The 16,094-nt window shown below is 42.2% G+C and overlaps 1 protein-coding gene and 1 long non-coding RNA gene across 19 annotated transcripts in view; one reads left to right on the top strand and one right to left on the bottom strand.

Moving 5' to 3' along the window:
- Positions 1-16,094, top strand: part of Kdm3 (Lysine demethylase 3) — a 137,233-nt gene that overhangs the window by 108,286 nt on the left and 12,853 nt on the right. For all 18 annotated transcript variants that reach the window (XM_076540177.1, XM_076540175.1, XM_076540174.1 and 15 more), the window contains one exon: positions 11,136-11,274. In XM_076540177.1, the coding sequence (XP_076396292.1) occupies positions 11,136-11,274 (139 nt within the window). The remainder of the gene's footprint in view (positions 1-11,135; positions 11,275-16,094) is intronic.
- Positions 3,602-11,121, bottom strand: LOC143265862 (uncharacterized). The gene is made up of 2 exons (XR_013040621.1): positions 9,981-11,121; positions 3,602-9,865 (listed from the first exon to the last, which is right to left on the bottom strand). It is a non-coding gene; the product is annotated as an uncharacterized LOC143265862 (long non-coding RNA).

The following is a 16,094-nucleotide window of genomic DNA, read 5'->3' as shown; positions in this document are numbered from 1 at the left end:
ATCTAGGTCAATAGAGACCTCTCGATCTCTCTGGAACATCTTAGCGAATCTAATTTCGTGGCTCGTTAAGGATCGCGTAAGAACGCGTCGATATATCGATGCTTGAGATCCGTTCCGCGAGAAGTAGCTTCCTTTACCGATGGATAGATTCTCGTTTAACGCTAAAACGAGTTTTAGTTTTGGAGTTTTAGAAACTTCACAAGTTTCTTATTATGAGGTACACATTTTGTTACATTCCTTGAAATCAGAGTCGGTTTTCGTCAAGGTAAAAAATAAGTGTGTGTACTAATTTGTGTTTCGTCGTTTGATTATTTATTTTTGATATCATTTTTAATTTAAAATTGAGTAGACATATGTCGGCAGGTTTAGTTAAGACAGTAAAACAGACATGTATAAGGTACAAGGTAAATTTTGTTAAATGTGTACACTTTGTTAAAGTACATTCCTCGAAATCAAACTTGATTTTCATCAAGATAATGTGTCGTTTGGTTATTTATTTTTTAACATCATTTTTAATTTCAAATTGAGAAGACATTATATGTCGGTAGGTTTAGTGTCAAGACAGCAAAACAGACATGTACAAGGTACAAGGCACATTTTGTTAAATGTGTACACTTTGTTAAAATACATTCCTCGAAATCAAACTTGATTTTCATCAAAGTAAAGAATAAGTGTGTACAAATTTATGTTTCGTCGTTTGGTTATATTTTTTTAACATCATTTTTAATTTCAAATTAAGTACACATATGTCGGTAGGTTAAAACAGTAAAGCAGTTTAAACCGATTTATCGTACGCGGTGAATTAGTGCATTCTTTCGATAAAGCGAGAAATAGAACTGCTTCGAGTATTATCGATCTAATTAACGCGATTTCGGTCGTGCGCGATAAACTCACGTTTCGTAACTGTCGCTAAAGTTATCTCTCGCTTCCGTATCTCTGGGAGCTTCTTCGAGCATTGTCAACCTTAGGAGTCCGAAGGTCGCCATCGCATTTCAATCCTTTTACACGCGTGTGTGCTATCTCGAGCACACTCGGTGCCCGGCGCTATCGCGTTCGTGTCTCTCGTCGCTCTTCCTTATCCTCGTGGACAAAAATCGGTATTGTCGTATCTTATCGCCGTTACGCGCAGGTTGCGTTATCGGTGTCAGATACTCTCCCACCGAATTTTCTCTCTCTCCAGCACATTTCAATCGTCCGATCAAATTTCGATAAATTTTCTTGGCGGTATCTATTAGACTCGTGAGTCAACGTGTTTACACGAGAGCGTCGAGAATTTACATCGGCCGCGTGTAAACACCGCCTTTCAGCAGAGTCGAATTGCAAAAAGGAGAAAAACAAGACGATACGTGTCGCTGTGTTCGGTTTAACCGAGATCAACGTTGTTTTTCCATGATGGCGCTTATCGATTGCGCCTCGCTTCGACGCTTTTATCTACGACGTTCTACCCGACTTTCGGCTAGTTTTATCTGCGCGTTAACGTACGTAATAATACGAGTGTATTCGCGAGAATTCATCCTGTTTACGCATGGCCGACTCGCTCTTGACGTTACGAAACCTCGACGTTATGAAATTCACGACGTACCGTAGCGTTTGCTCGAAAATAAAAACGCTACGACATTCTTTCGACTTTTGCCCTTTGGCAAATACGACGTTCAAATTGCGTCTCAAACTATTATAACTATGACCTGATTCCGTTGATCGAGAACTTGAACCTGATAGTTCTATGCAGGTTTGGTAAAAACCCTTTGCGCTACAAAGGTCACTCACCATTTTATTTAATACAATAATTTGAAAGGAGTATTTTTTTCTGTATGACACGTGGAATTTATAAATATAGCGAAACAAATAGTGGAGAAATAACCTGAAAAGAATTCATTTAACTTTTATATTAGTTTTAAAGTCGCTTGCAGTGAAATTATTTTGAAGTGCAAAGGGTTAAAGTTTTCGATGACGAGATAAAAACCGTACCGTCGAGGAAAATCGAATTTGCAAACAGGTAAATCGCGAGATCTATCAAGGTGACATTTGAATTGGAGATAGTTTCAGGAATTCACATTTTTCTTCCTCTTCCCTTTCGAACTGCGGAAAAATCGTCTCTAGCGAATATTTCCTTGACGCGTAAACGGGGACAAGTTTCCATCGCTTTCTTCTCCTCGGCAAGAAGCATAAATTTCAGAGAGGAGAACTGGGACCAAGATTGCTTAGAAACTTCCGGGAAGTATGCAGAACGAAAAAGTTATTGCGCTTGTTTCGCAAGTTTTTTGCTCTATAATTCAAGCAGAAACTGTCTTGGAGATAATTTCCATAATATCGAGACTATTGTAAACCGGCAAATAGTTCGAAGAGTTAAAAAGTAACGAAAGATCTATTCTCGCCTGTCTGAGAGGACTGTTACGCGTGTAATCGCGATCCGAGCGAGTTCGTTAGCGATCGGATTGCGTGGAATTCGAGGAAGAAGATGGAAGTGGCTTCTCTTCGTTGGCTCGATTCCCAGCTGGCTGTAAGCGGGGGCGAAATGATTTCGCGTTTGGAATATCCACGGAGGAGGAAAGAGAAACAGTAAATTCCGCGCTTATTTTCGATATTCGGGTCAGTCGTTTTATCGCCAGTCATCCTGGATTCGGAATTTTCTGAGACGAATTTCGATCTTGTGCTGGGGATTTGTCTGTAATTATGGGTGTGATGTTAACACGTTCACTAGGCAATTTTCTATTGCGTGTTGTGTTGAATTTTTCCACAATGTCTTATTACAAATATTTTTACAATGTCTTATTACATTTATTTTTCACAATGTTTTATTACATTTATTTTTTACAATGTTTTATTACATTTATTTTTTACAATGTCTTAGGTACTACATTTATTTTTTTGCAATGTCTTATTACATTTATTTTTCACAATGTCTTATTACAAATATTTTTACAATATCTTATTACAAATATTTTTACAATGTCTTATTACATTTATTTTTCACAATGTTTTATTACATTTATTTTTTACAATGTCTTAGGTATTACATTTATTTTTTTGCAATGTCTTGTTACATTTATTTTTCACAATGTCTCATTACATTTATTTTTCACAATATCTTATTACATTTATTTTCCACAATGTCTTATTACATATATTTACCATAAAGTGTATCAATTTTTAATAATACACATGTTAAGTCAGTGTAGAAACTTAAGTGTCAGTTATATATTAACGTGGCAGTCAACTTGTTAAATCAGACAGAAAGCTAAAATGTTATAACTAGGTATCATGTTGACTATGCAAATTAGACTTGAACATCAAATTGAAATAAATTAAAAATTCGAGAATAGTTCACAGCTGAAATATACGTCTCGAGTCAATTTTATTAAAATAGTGCAAGTTAAAGACCCTATATGAAGAACACCTTTCGACTACTCTAAAAAGTAGTTAAAAGAGAGAAAAAAAAGAAACCGATTTAGACTTGAACTTCAAATTAAAATAAATTAAAAATTCGAGAATAGTTCGCAGCTGAAAATATTGCAAGGAGGTCCCACACCTAAAAACTAGTTAAAAGAGAAAAAGAAGAGATTTCTGGCTCGCCTTGATTTTTGTTAAACCTTCGAGAGTATATTTTATGGGAGCTGACGGCGTCGTTTGTACGTGTTCGTGATACCCGGTAATAAAAGTCCGAGGTTACGGAGGTGCGCTTGATTGCCGGACAAGGAGAGAGAGAGATAGAGAAGCAGCTCGTAAAAGCTCGACAACAAGAACGAAGTTTCATAGGATATTCTCTGGTGGAAAGGTCAAAGGCTGTGCTGCACCGATAGAACTGGTTGATCGGCTGAGCACGTTCAACAACCTGGTGACCTTCCTCGGGCTATTCCACGCGAATATATCTCGCTCTATTTTCGAACGGCGTGCTTACGCAAGTGTCGTTAAACGATCTCGTTTATATTTCGCACACTTACATGCGCATCGAAAGTACGATTATGCCGTTTGCTCTTTTAAATGGGTCAATCGGATGTTTTCTGCCGAGACGTTATCTCTCTGGATTTCGATAGTGTGGACGCGATTGTCCCCCACGGAGAATTATTTAAAGAACAAGGCATTCTCCACAGAAAATCATAAACTTAAACTTAAGCTTGATTATCTTCAACTTAAATAAAATTTAGGCTGCAGGAAAAAGAAACTTATTGGAAATATGAATTATAGAACAAGGGAGGCACCTGCAGCACCCTTCAGTGTAAGTTACTCTTACTTAACGAAAAGCAGAGGTTTTATAGCCAATGGTTAGGACCCATATCTTTTATGACCTGAACATAAAAAAGTTGCAATGTTTACAGATTCAAAATATTACTCCCAACGATCTCGTAGAAAAATAGTTATAGAAACAATTCGATTATCCCTTGGCACTCGCCATTTTCTCGAATCGTGTATTTCATTCCGTTGGCCGACCGCCAAGCGTATGTTTACGGAAATCTCGAGGCACGATAAGGAGTCTGTAGTTCATCGAGAGGATTCTATTTACGATGCAGGGAGAAAGCGGCCAGACAAAAGAGCCATCTTCGACGTATGGCAACGTGTCTCGAAAGATTCTCCGGTTAATAGCCTAAATGTCCTTAATTCGTATCGAAGTCTATTTCTAACAACGAGACAGTTTTATCGAACCCCGTTAATTTTAACGGAGCGGATAAAGTGTTTATTACGGTGTAGTTAATTAAATTGGCAGCAGAAGTATTTAAATCAGAAGCGACTCGTCAAAGTCAAATTTGTCCGAGATGGAAGACGCTCGGAGGGAAGACAAACTCGATTTGTCGGATTATTTTTTGGTCTGGGGGTTCATTGACACGGAAAGGAGAAACGGTCGATGGAAAGGGGTGAAGCGCATATGTCGAATCTCTTCTCTTTTCTTCCTGTATCGACCCTCGTGAACGATTACCAGCGTATGGATGTCGGAAACCATCCCCCTTAGAACCCCGTCATTATTCGATTTTACGTCGTTTCCAGTCTCTATTCAAGCCCCTCCGTATTTCCCTGTGCGCGAAATCACCCTCCGATCGATCAACCGTATCAACCCTTGGAACCACCCTCGCCCGTTCGACCTTTTATGCCGGGTTTCGTTGGATTTATTGATCGTTCAGCCTTCGCTGAAATATCCGTGTCGAGAGAGCTACCCCTTCGCTCTGTTTTTCCACGTGGCGTTTAAACGCTGGGCAAATTTCGGTTTCTGTCGAAAATCTACGGACTTAAATTTCGAAGCGCGGTTGCGTGTCACGTGCATGAATATTTAACGGCTCTTGAGTCAGCCCGTTTCAAACGTCATTAACCAATGCCAATTACGTGCCCTGTAAAACGCGTATTTATAATCGATTACTACGTCTCGTTTATGCAACTCTGGTCTAGGAAAAGAAAGAAAAAACAATTTATTCCGAACGGGCGACCGCGAGGCACGCACGTCGATGCAGCCGGTATGAAATTGTAATGAACCTGATGCATAAACCATTACGCCGTGATTTGCATCGAAGTGAAAGCAGTAAAAATCCGAACGCGTACGTTCTCTTTGGCATACCGAAGCTGGAATCGATGCTATCGATTTAATTTCGATCAGAGGGAAGAAACGGTTACCGTGGAAACTTGAACGATTAAACGGTGAAATCGGTGTTACGAGGTAACGAGCTTAAGGTTAAGGAAAAGCCTAGTTTCCACGTTCGAAGACGTTTAACAAATTTTCTCCGTGTCTCTCTTTTTTAACGGCCCGTTGATTTATAGGGCAGAATCGACCAGGCTCTAAAGATAGACGATAGTAAGACATTTTGGCACGTTTACCAACGGAACCAATTTCCACTCGTCAAAGCCTAAGCGGTGAATCGTATTCCGGGTTACCGGCATTGCCAACAACAATTTCAATCTGTTCCATTGCCAGTTGTCGCTTCTCTAATATTGTGCGGAGTGTTTAAACTCGGGTTTCATCTCTAAAGATAGCGACGGGCTAGCAATTATAAGTATCGGAGTTGGCGCGCTCGTAAATAATTGTTGCGTTCTTTGGCGTCTGCATCGTGACTTGTTTATAGCCGCGTTTGTCTCTTTCGCTCGACTAATTCACGAGTTTCCCTTGATCCTGATACTTTGGAACGCTCTTAATCCTTATACGGACTTACGTAACGTTTCGGGTTCAAATTTCGCGCCTTCTCACATTTTTCTTCGACGCGAACTGCTCGAATGTCTCTCACAAGTTTCTTATATTATAAGGTATTGGGTTGTCCGAAAAGTTCGTGCCGATTTTTGGTAGGCGGCATGAAATTTTATTTAGAATAATTTTTCACCAAAAAGCCTGAGGCGTTCTGGAAGGACTTCTCAAGTTGCATAAAAGATGGAGAAAGGTTATAGAACAGAATGGCACCTATATAATTTAATAAACGTGTACCAAATTTAAATGAGCTGCGTTTCAATTACCTTCAAAATCGGCACGAACTTTCCGGATAACCCAATACATATTTTGTTAAAGTACATTCCTTGAAATCAGCATTGATTTTCAACAAGATTCAAGATTTTCGTCAAAGACGATGTGTGTGCTAATTTATGTTTCGTTTGTATGTTCTTTAACTTCAATTTTAATTTCAAAGTAAGTGTACATAGGTTGTGTACAATATGGTAAGTGTACATTGGTTTAATCTTAACGAAAGTCTACATCCTTGAGATCTTATTAAAAGTAACGAGTCAGGTTCGAATGAAGGAAGGAAAAGAATGACGAGTTAATTTCGCGGAACGTTAACGCTCTCGATTACTGGCTCGATAAAACATAGTTCAGCAGCAGTTTTGTCGCTCGAACGTGCAAAGGTAAATCCGTATCGTGTTATTAGGGAGGATACCGTTTCCCGTTGCTTTCGAACACGCTAATGAGTTCTCTGTAAACGACGTAATGGCAGCCTGTCTCTCGCAAGGTCATTTACCGAGTGGCCATGATTCTTCGTTAATTACAAAATTAAGGAATTGTCGACGCAACTGATTCGTCATCGGACAAAAAGTTCCTGAAGGTTGCTGGAGATAATAGCGACTTTGATAAATGAAACCTGCTGCTTGTTTCGAACAAATGCACCGCTTTTTAAACGTTAAGAAATTTTTGCAACAGGTTAATCTTAAAACCTTGATTTTATCGGACGATCCTTAATTTTATGACTGTAATCCGATTTGTGTAAATTTAAATTCTGAACGACAGTAGATATATTGTCGGAATGAATCACTCCCTAAAGTTGTGTTTGTTTCTCTTTTAGCTCGCGATTTTCCAGAAGCCAGATATGGGAAACACGGTTTAAATATGTAATTAGTTTCCATCGAGTCGATTAACGTCTTCCGCATAGCGTGCAAGAAATATTCGTGGAATCGACGTATACTTCGTGAAACTTTAATGCCGGAGAGATTAGAACGTCTATTACTTCAAGGTCTCACGATTCGAACCGACTCAAATATCGCTGATTAATCGAGTTTCGGGCACCGTTAGATTTTGATACATATTTTATTAGTAACGTTCGAAGTTCTCACATATGCACTAAAAATACAACTATGCATTTCTACTACTTTATGCATATGTCATATATTTATAATGCATATACATCAAGAAATATACATCACATACATCATAAAAATAGGAAAAAAAAAATTAATGTCAGAAACGGGATTCGATCGCGCAATCTACAGATTATCAGTCTTTGACTCTACGCCCTAAGCCATTCGACTACTCATTCAATTATTAACAAGAACTCCTTATGAACAAATAAGACGATTTGCGAATGTAATTAACTTTGAAGACTAATACAACAAGTTTATTAATACTGTTTCATTTCCGTTGGCCTTGATGTCCCCTACTCAGTATTTAGCACTCAAAAAAGTCTGTTGCAGTACTGCAAAATTATGTATGTTCTCCGGAGTAGAAATTGTGTAAATTGCATACCGATATCGCGTATCCGTTATACGAAAACTCGTACGTGGAGAGGCGGTGGTAGACAAACCCAACCTGTCCGAATGATACATCGGTCGGTGCGAACGCGTATTATCGCGTCCGTGAGCCACGAACAAAGATGCGCGTGTTGGTGCTCGGCACGAAAACTCGTTTCGCGTCTCTTTCTCGTTTTTCTTGAGCGCGCGCGTTTCCTCTCTTATATTCGCTGGCGTGTTTCTGTCTGCGGTGAAATTACGTCACGTAGAAATCATGGTAATCACACGGTGGGTGCAGAAAGCGTAGGAATGCGAGCGCTAATTTGCCCCGCGAACAAAGCGCGCATTGCGACGCACACGAGATCGATACGGACTCTTCTCTCTTTTTCTGCTAACGAAACGGTTCTACGAGAGCGTCTCGATTTGACCTTTGGCTCGCTCCAATTACGAGAAAATAAGAGTTTTGGATTCGATTAATATCGGAGGTAATTCGCGTTAGATATCATCGGCCGAAAGAAGAAGTTATTACGCAAGCGAATTCGCTTTCGTGCCGTTATACAAATTTAGCAAGAATTTGCATTCGACTTTGGATCGCTATTCATGCAACGAGCGTTGCTTCGTCATCGCTGTTTTCATACGGTTATCTCGATGCTTTGAAAAGAAGGTCACTGAATTTCAATGTATTATCTACGGAACTGTTGTGCGTCGCTCCTCTGAAAGATCCTCCCTGTCCAAACCCGGTGGACGCTTCGAGTCGAGTCACGTAAAACGAAAGCAAAAATAGGCTCGCAGCGTTTCTAGCCGGTGAGCAGAGATAGGGAGAGAGGCCGTTCCTCACGGCTCAGGTAAAAAGGAAGGGAGGAAGAAGGTGAACAGACAGGTGTCTGGAAGCCATGTTGCTCGTCTCGTGCGCCTTCAGAATGTCAGGCTGACTAAGGTCGAATAAGGCGCACGAAGAAAGCGGTATTCAGCGCATCCTACAAAATTCATGAGCCGTAAAATTCGAGCCGTCCTCTATCTGGATAAGAGTGAAACGCAGCGTTCTCTCGTCTTATCTCCCGTTCATTGTGTTTATTCGACCATTAGCCGAAACACTTTCGATAATATCGAGATACGGTATCGGCGAATTTCGACGTGGATCGTTGCCCAAATCGAAAACATAGGAATCGATGAGAACGCGTAAGTGGCCTTGGGTACGTTTCCAATTCGAGGCAAAACCTCACTGTTACACGACTCGGGTCACGATCCGTAAACAACCGCGTCGATCAATGGCTCTCCCCAGGAATTTCGTTCTCTCGTCTCTGTTTTTCCAAGAAATTCCAACGGATCAACCACTCCCGTGACGTTACGTGTTTGGTAAATATCGCCACGAAAATAAATTACCTTTGTTTGGTCGAGGACAGGGAAAGCGCGAAGGTCGGGACATAATGTACCACGTGGGACCAGTTTCTGAATTCCCCGCGAATTTCCTCGTTAATCATTCTACTCTGACTCGTTTTCTCTTGGATATTTGCCAACGATGGACCATCGAAAGGTGTCTCACTTTCCTCTAAATCACCTTACTTGACTCCTATGGTTCCTGATCTACACATAGAATCCTTGTCTATTCGCGTAGAATCTTTGTCGAACGTTTGCCTAAAGTTAGCTTAATATCCTTGAATCTGGTTGCATAAGAGGGTCCTTCTTTCTCCCGGTGGGTTTTCGCGAAAGAAGAAGGCGACACGAACACAGAATCACGCGAGAACAGAGCCTCGAGCAAAACAAAAGAGGCCGCAAGGATGCGTAAGGCCTTTTTTGGCGATATTCGCGTTGCGTATTGCTTCGGAGCCGGTCTTCCTCTCTGGTCAGTCCGGTCGAGCGACCGGATTTTTCAAAGGTTGCCCGCAACTCGAACCTGTCCTGTTCCCATACCGGACTGGTTTATCGACCGACGACAACGGTGACGACGCTGCACGATTTTCTGAACAGAAAGAAAAAGAATTCCGATTAATCTCTTATCTCCAGTGAATCTCGTAATTTAGAATGCGTGATTACGAGTTAATTTCTGAAGTTTACTCGAACCGATACCGATTTACCTTTGACCTTCGTCTCGTCAAACAGTAAAGGCATTCTTCTCCTTATCGTACGAAGGAGAACGCGAGTCGATTAACGCAGCGATGCTCGAATAAGTCTTAGAAATGCAAATCGCTGAAACTGGTTTTCCGGTCTCTAAAGCGTGCAAATAAGCGTTGATTCTCGGAACGGGTATTAATCTCCTCTCATGGAAAATCCTTTTTTCCAACGGACTGCATTCAGATCACGTATTGCGTGAACGTCTGCCTTACAATCTCGAGCATTGTATCGAAACTGGTGCGACCACTTTGCACGTTTTCGCTGCAGTTGAAATTTTTCCACGAGCCGGGGTTCACTGCTCGACTGTGTCCTTCGAAAGCAGATGTTACTCGAAATAACATTTTCGAGGAAGCTAATCTTTCTGCTCGCGAGCAAATCGTGGGAGATTAGGCTTGTTCGCAAACAGGCCCAGATAACCGAAAGAAACGTTTCCCACCTGACCGACGTAATTTTCTCGAAATTAAAAACGGCAACGAAACTCGCCGAACGTATTTATCGGAGGGATCCAACGCGTGTAAGGTCCGCGGAGCGAGAAGCGAGATAAACACGCGTGTTGCGCACGTAACAGTATAAATAACTTGCGCAAGCATTAATGAATGCTTATCTGGCTGAGCCCGTTAAAAAAAGTCACGATATATACGCCAGCTACCGTCGGCGTTTTATTATCGCTCTCTTTTAATACCAGCGAGTAGGCTCGCGAGCCTGGAAAATAATTATGAGCGTTCGGGATTTCCAGTTCACGCGTTCGTTCGTCGACGGTTTAACGCGTTGTCATCGAGGGTATCGGCTATTTACGTCGCGACGGTCAACCCGTTAACATCCTCTTTAGAAATTGATTTTGTTCGACGATCGACCCTGACCTTTGCTCGGTACGGGTCGTGATTCATAGGCTTTATGCCCCCTTTTCGACCACCGCGTTTTTACTCGCAAATACCTACGATTCCCTGGGTAATCCTCTTTACATCGAAGTCGGTTTACGACACCTATAGTAAACTCGCATAATGAAGGAAACGTTAGGGTCTCGTAAGTAATTAACTCCGGGGTTAAGAGTTTTATCCCGAAAACGAGTACGAGATTCGGGAGCTTGTAACCTTGAAACTTTTGTGCGCTTGTTGCAGAGAGCGGAGAGAAGCGGAAGCCCGGCTGGAGAAGCGTGAACGCGAGGCCAACATGGAAAGGGAGAGGCTCGAGAAGCAAAGGGCCGAACAGGCGGTTCACAAGCATTTCGAGGAGTCCTTCAGGCTGGCACAACAAAAGGTTAGTCAGCCTTTGCTTTACTGCCTGTTTTTCTCCTCGCTGCGCGTGTTTTTAATGACCTCCGGCCTCTGGTCCGCGTTTCTTGGAGCAGCGTGTCGAACAGATGCTCGACAAAAAAGAAATCTCGACCGAGCATTATGCGTCGTCTTTTAACCTTTGCATGACAAGGAAGATTCAGACCTACTTTGCCCCGATAACGCGAACATCTGTATACTTTAACTCTCGCTCGAATTACCTGTATTCTCTTCCTCGATTGTCCGCAATCGCTTCGGGGTCGGGATTTTCTTGGCAAGGACAACGATGCGTCATTCCGCTCGTATCGATCCATCGACGGAGAAATATTTTCATCGCGTTCCAACGAAGAATCGCCGTGAAACGCGTTTAACGATGCAGTTGGATTATGCAAGCCGCATCGGTCCAAGGGCGACGTCTCCGACGATTCCCAGAACCGGCTGTCGCTTATTTGCACCGGCATTCCTTGGAAGATGTTGCGAATTTCCAAGTACAATCTCGGAACGAGATGTGCTCCATCCTCCTCATAGCGGAACATCCATTTTGTCGATACGTGTCGATGCAACTTTCTTGTTCTTGTAACAATTTTGGTCTGGGTTAGTTTGTTTGCACTTGATTTTTACTGCAAACAGCAACTGTAAATCTTACTAGTTACAAAGTTACATGAATTCTGTTGAGGTTGTTTTTCTACTAATTATTATCTGTTTCATACGTGTCTACATATGTTCACACGTGCATTCGAATGGTGACTCTCGAGCGGGTTTTCAATAAAACATATTGCAACTATACGTAGTACATGACAAATACATTCTTCATGATAACTAGCAGTTTAACTAGCAACCTTAATAGTTTAAAAGTTAAACGAATTCTTTCAAGGTTATTTTTCTACTAATTTGCACTATTGTCTCTTTCACTACGTCTATAAATTATATGTGTATTCAAATGGCGACTGAGAGTCACCAGCAGCTTTTCATATTACAACAATATGTAGTATATTAGACAAATATATTCTTGAGTAAATGTATATCTAACCAATCTATTAAATTCAAGAGAAACGTGACGTCGAGACATAGTTAATATTCGATCGTCTTTCGAGAACCACGAACGTAGTTTCCCGTCCAATATTTCTATCCGAAATTGTCCCGTTACCGAAACTTCCTTTCCCGGAATTTTACTCGGAAACTTTCAACCGAGCATGTCCCACTCGGTAACGGGAAATTTTGCCAAGCCTCGACCGCTATTATCCCCTGGCGAAATTCGATTGAAATTCCTAATTGCACAAAGTTGGTCGTGTTAGCAAAACTATGTAATCGTTCGAAAACGCATAATTTTGAACGGAAAGTAGAGACGGAGCGGTCGAGGGAAGAAAACACAGAGGTTGCCGTGGCGGTCGATCGACCGAGAGGCCACCACCCTCGTACCGAGAAAACAGGGATAATCCGAGAGAGCAAGGAAGAGAGATCCTGTTCTCCCGGGGTTTTCAGGCTCTCCGCGTTTCCCTGGGAGAGAAGGGTGGGTTCCCAGAGCACAGATACGGGTAAGGGACACGGGATGCTGACAGAGAGAGGAAGGGAACAGAGAGGCAATCAATGCATTCCAGCACCTGCCTTTTGTGCGTGTTACAGCCCTGACAGTCACCCAAAACCTGCCCCGTACTTTGCTGCCTGCCCTCAGCGTTTCTCATTTTATTGCCCCTTCTTTTTTCTCCCCACCTTTTAATCCCCGGTTTTTGCACTACTATAATTGGTGTCCGATGACGAGAGATTGTTTTTCGAACAGCTGTCGAACGGTCTCGTGGCGTGACCAAAAATCTTACGCAACGGCAGGTAATCGCAAGTGGTAAAACTTTTGTAAACGAATCTTATCTCGGCGTATCTGTTCATCGAGATCGTTTTTATAGACTTCGAATTTAAGCGATTTCTTTTACGTTCCCATAAAACGAACGACGAACACGTTCCTCGAAGTGACCCAAAGCTATAAAACGCTTGTAACGGTGTTTTCGAGTTCCCGGGGTATTTAAACGAAGGGATTAAATTAGAATTCATAAATTCTTTTGTAAGCACAGGAAGTTGAGCACCGCTGTGACCACGTTGCGACCACGTATGGGTGCATAAACCAGGCAAAGAGAGGGAAGGATCCTTTCACGCGGTCCTACCTGCCCTTCCACCCTACGAAAATGTGTCCCGCAGTTCTTTTCGAGCTCTCGTCCCGACCGGATGAGCCTAAAAATCCACTTCTCCCAGTCAGTCGTATTTCTGTTCGTCATCGCACAACTCGCGAGATAATTTCTGATAACCGTGCTTATTGGGCCGAGTGTTTTCCATTTGGTGGCTCAGATAAAGCGTGACCGAGTGTCTCGACGATCCAGTGTTCGAGAAAAGCTCCGACGTGCCACCATTTTCTACGAGTTTCCATTTTCGAGTGCCATTAGTGAACGGTTCAGACATGGCCGAACCGGACTTTGGAATTACCGTCTGAACATCTTGCAGGTCAGTTTCATTGTCTTCGAATACTGTTATTTCTGCTTCGGTGACAGTTACAATTTTGCTTTGCTATTCTTCCACATATGCTGCTAGCCAAGAAACTTCCTGAGTATTCTGGTGTCTGAATTTTAATAAAAAATATCCTCGAAGAAGACCTAAAATAACCCTCGTCAAGGTTCTCCGTCTGAATCAAGTACCAATGCGTTTCCTAATCAGGGATGTTATTTATGCAAGTCCTGAGGGTTGAGGCAGTGGAACAAAGAGTGCGACGTTGACGCGATGACCTTGTAAAATTTGCAAGAGACAGAGAAGCTCTATGACGGTGTTATGTTTGCAACGCGATAACGTCTATCCGGCGTGGTTGATAACAATGTCACGGCAATCGCATGTCGTAGGGAGCAACGGGCAGTGATAAATTCTTTTTTCCGTCATCGCCCCTCTCGAAATCTCGATTCTTTTTTACGGAGCGTTTCGCAAGGACGGAGAGAAAAGAAATACGTTTCTAGAGCGCTTCGAAGGCTACGATGGAAAACTTGGCCTGATTTATGCGCGCCACCTGGCTTTTATGCGAGCCACCGTTTCGTGGAAGCTTCGAAAATTCTTCTTTTTCTCCTTGCAAATTTAGCTGCCTTTATTTTCGATAGCTCCCTCTTCTTTTTCCCGATTGGTTCTCAAGACTGTTTACTTCTCTCTGTTTTCAAACTTTTGAGTTTTACTTCTACTTTGGATTTTAGAGAAATACGTATTTTATTAGCGTAACGAATGATAAGTTGCCATCGATATCGTATCTCGCTGTCTAGACAGAAATTCGATTTCCTATATCTCGTTAATGGATAAATACCACCTACGAATATGAAGAAGCACCTACGTGAAGGATACTCGAGATACAATTCCCGGGATCGTTTATCGCCCGTTGCGTAACGATTTGCTCGATTCTTAGATTCATAGGGAGAAATTTTAGATCCGTTACAATTTCCAGAGGAATCAGAATTCGATTCGAACGACGGTGTTTATCAGGCAACGGGTTCCCGATGCACGCCCGTTTATTTATGTGTCGAGGGCTGCGTGTGCGCGACCGTTTCCAGCTGGCATTTGCAATGCAAAACTCGACCGGCACGAAGGTCATTAATTATGCACTTCATGGTACGCAACAATAGAGCTCTCGACGGTGTTTCGTTTCGTCTCGTTCCTTGTTTCCTCGTCGATAGGCTTAAAGCGAATTAAAGGCGATGGAAAAACTTTCCTCCCGTTCTTTCACATTTTTTCAAATTTTTGAAAACTCCGGTTCGTCGAACCTTCCCCAAGTTTCTCGGAAGTTTCAGAAGCTTCGAAAGTTGCGGTAAACAAGGAATTAATTAAAAATCTCGATTCGCTTCAGAACCCGAAGTTGACGTGTTCAGTAATCTTAGCCCGTTATGGCGTTAGCTTAACGCGAGATACGAAACTTCTAATTGGAACGCATTATTTATAAACGCACGATAAACTCGAACGCGCTTCCTCGTAAATTACGCCGACTAATTAGCCAGGGTTATCGCGGAGGTAATTAGACGAGGTTACGCGTGTTCGTCACGCTACCTGGCGACGGAAAAGCTTTTATTAATTTTTCGCCGAAAACGATCGACTTTCTTTTTCTTTCGTCAATGAACGCTTTATCCGCCGGCAACAGAGGCGTGTTCGAGTGATTCACGTTCATTCAGCGACGTAAAGTTAGAAACCGTAACGAGCGTACGCGGTTCGTCGACTCCGTTTAATCCGTTCAAGCGTGTTCCACATTGATCAAGCGTGAAAGTAAAAACGAACGATTATCCGGATCAGGAGAAACTCTTATTCTTGTGCAAGAGCGAAGACATCTTCCTCGAGAACGTTCATTGCCACAGGATTATTGACAATACTTGACAAAATAACAAGTGTTTAAGATGGACCCGCCCTCTGAGCTTCCTTGCTCGTAAATTCGCTCTGTACCCACGCCTTCTAATCCCGTGCAAAGTTAATTACCTGGCCTCGTGGAAACTCCTACGGTATTCCTTTCTCTCCCTCGTGCAAGCATAAATCCTGCCTGTCTACGCGTACACGCATCCCTTTACGAGTCTTTGCTCGAGTACTGTTACTCCCGAGCCTTTACCGGGCGTGTACATCCAGCAATTTATCGGCGTTTGGAACTCTGTCTATGTCCTTCATCGAAGCCTTTGCAAAATTCGCTGTACGTCCAAATATCTTAGAAATTATATGGATGCTAAGGGCGAGAGTAGGCTATGTGTTTTGTCACTGCTTTCCTGATTGCAAGGGAAAATTTCATGAGTCTAAATGATTATGAATTACCGTCAG

This window comes from Megachile rotundata, chromosome 15 (genome assembly GCF_050947335.1).
Source record: "Megachile rotundata isolate GNS110a chromosome 15, iyMegRotu1, whole genome shotgun sequence".
NCBI classification, from domain to species: Eukaryota; Metazoa; Arthropoda; class Insecta; order Hymenoptera; family Megachilidae; genus Megachile; species Megachile rotundata.
This window is presented reverse-complemented; position numbering and strand designations above follow the sequence as displayed.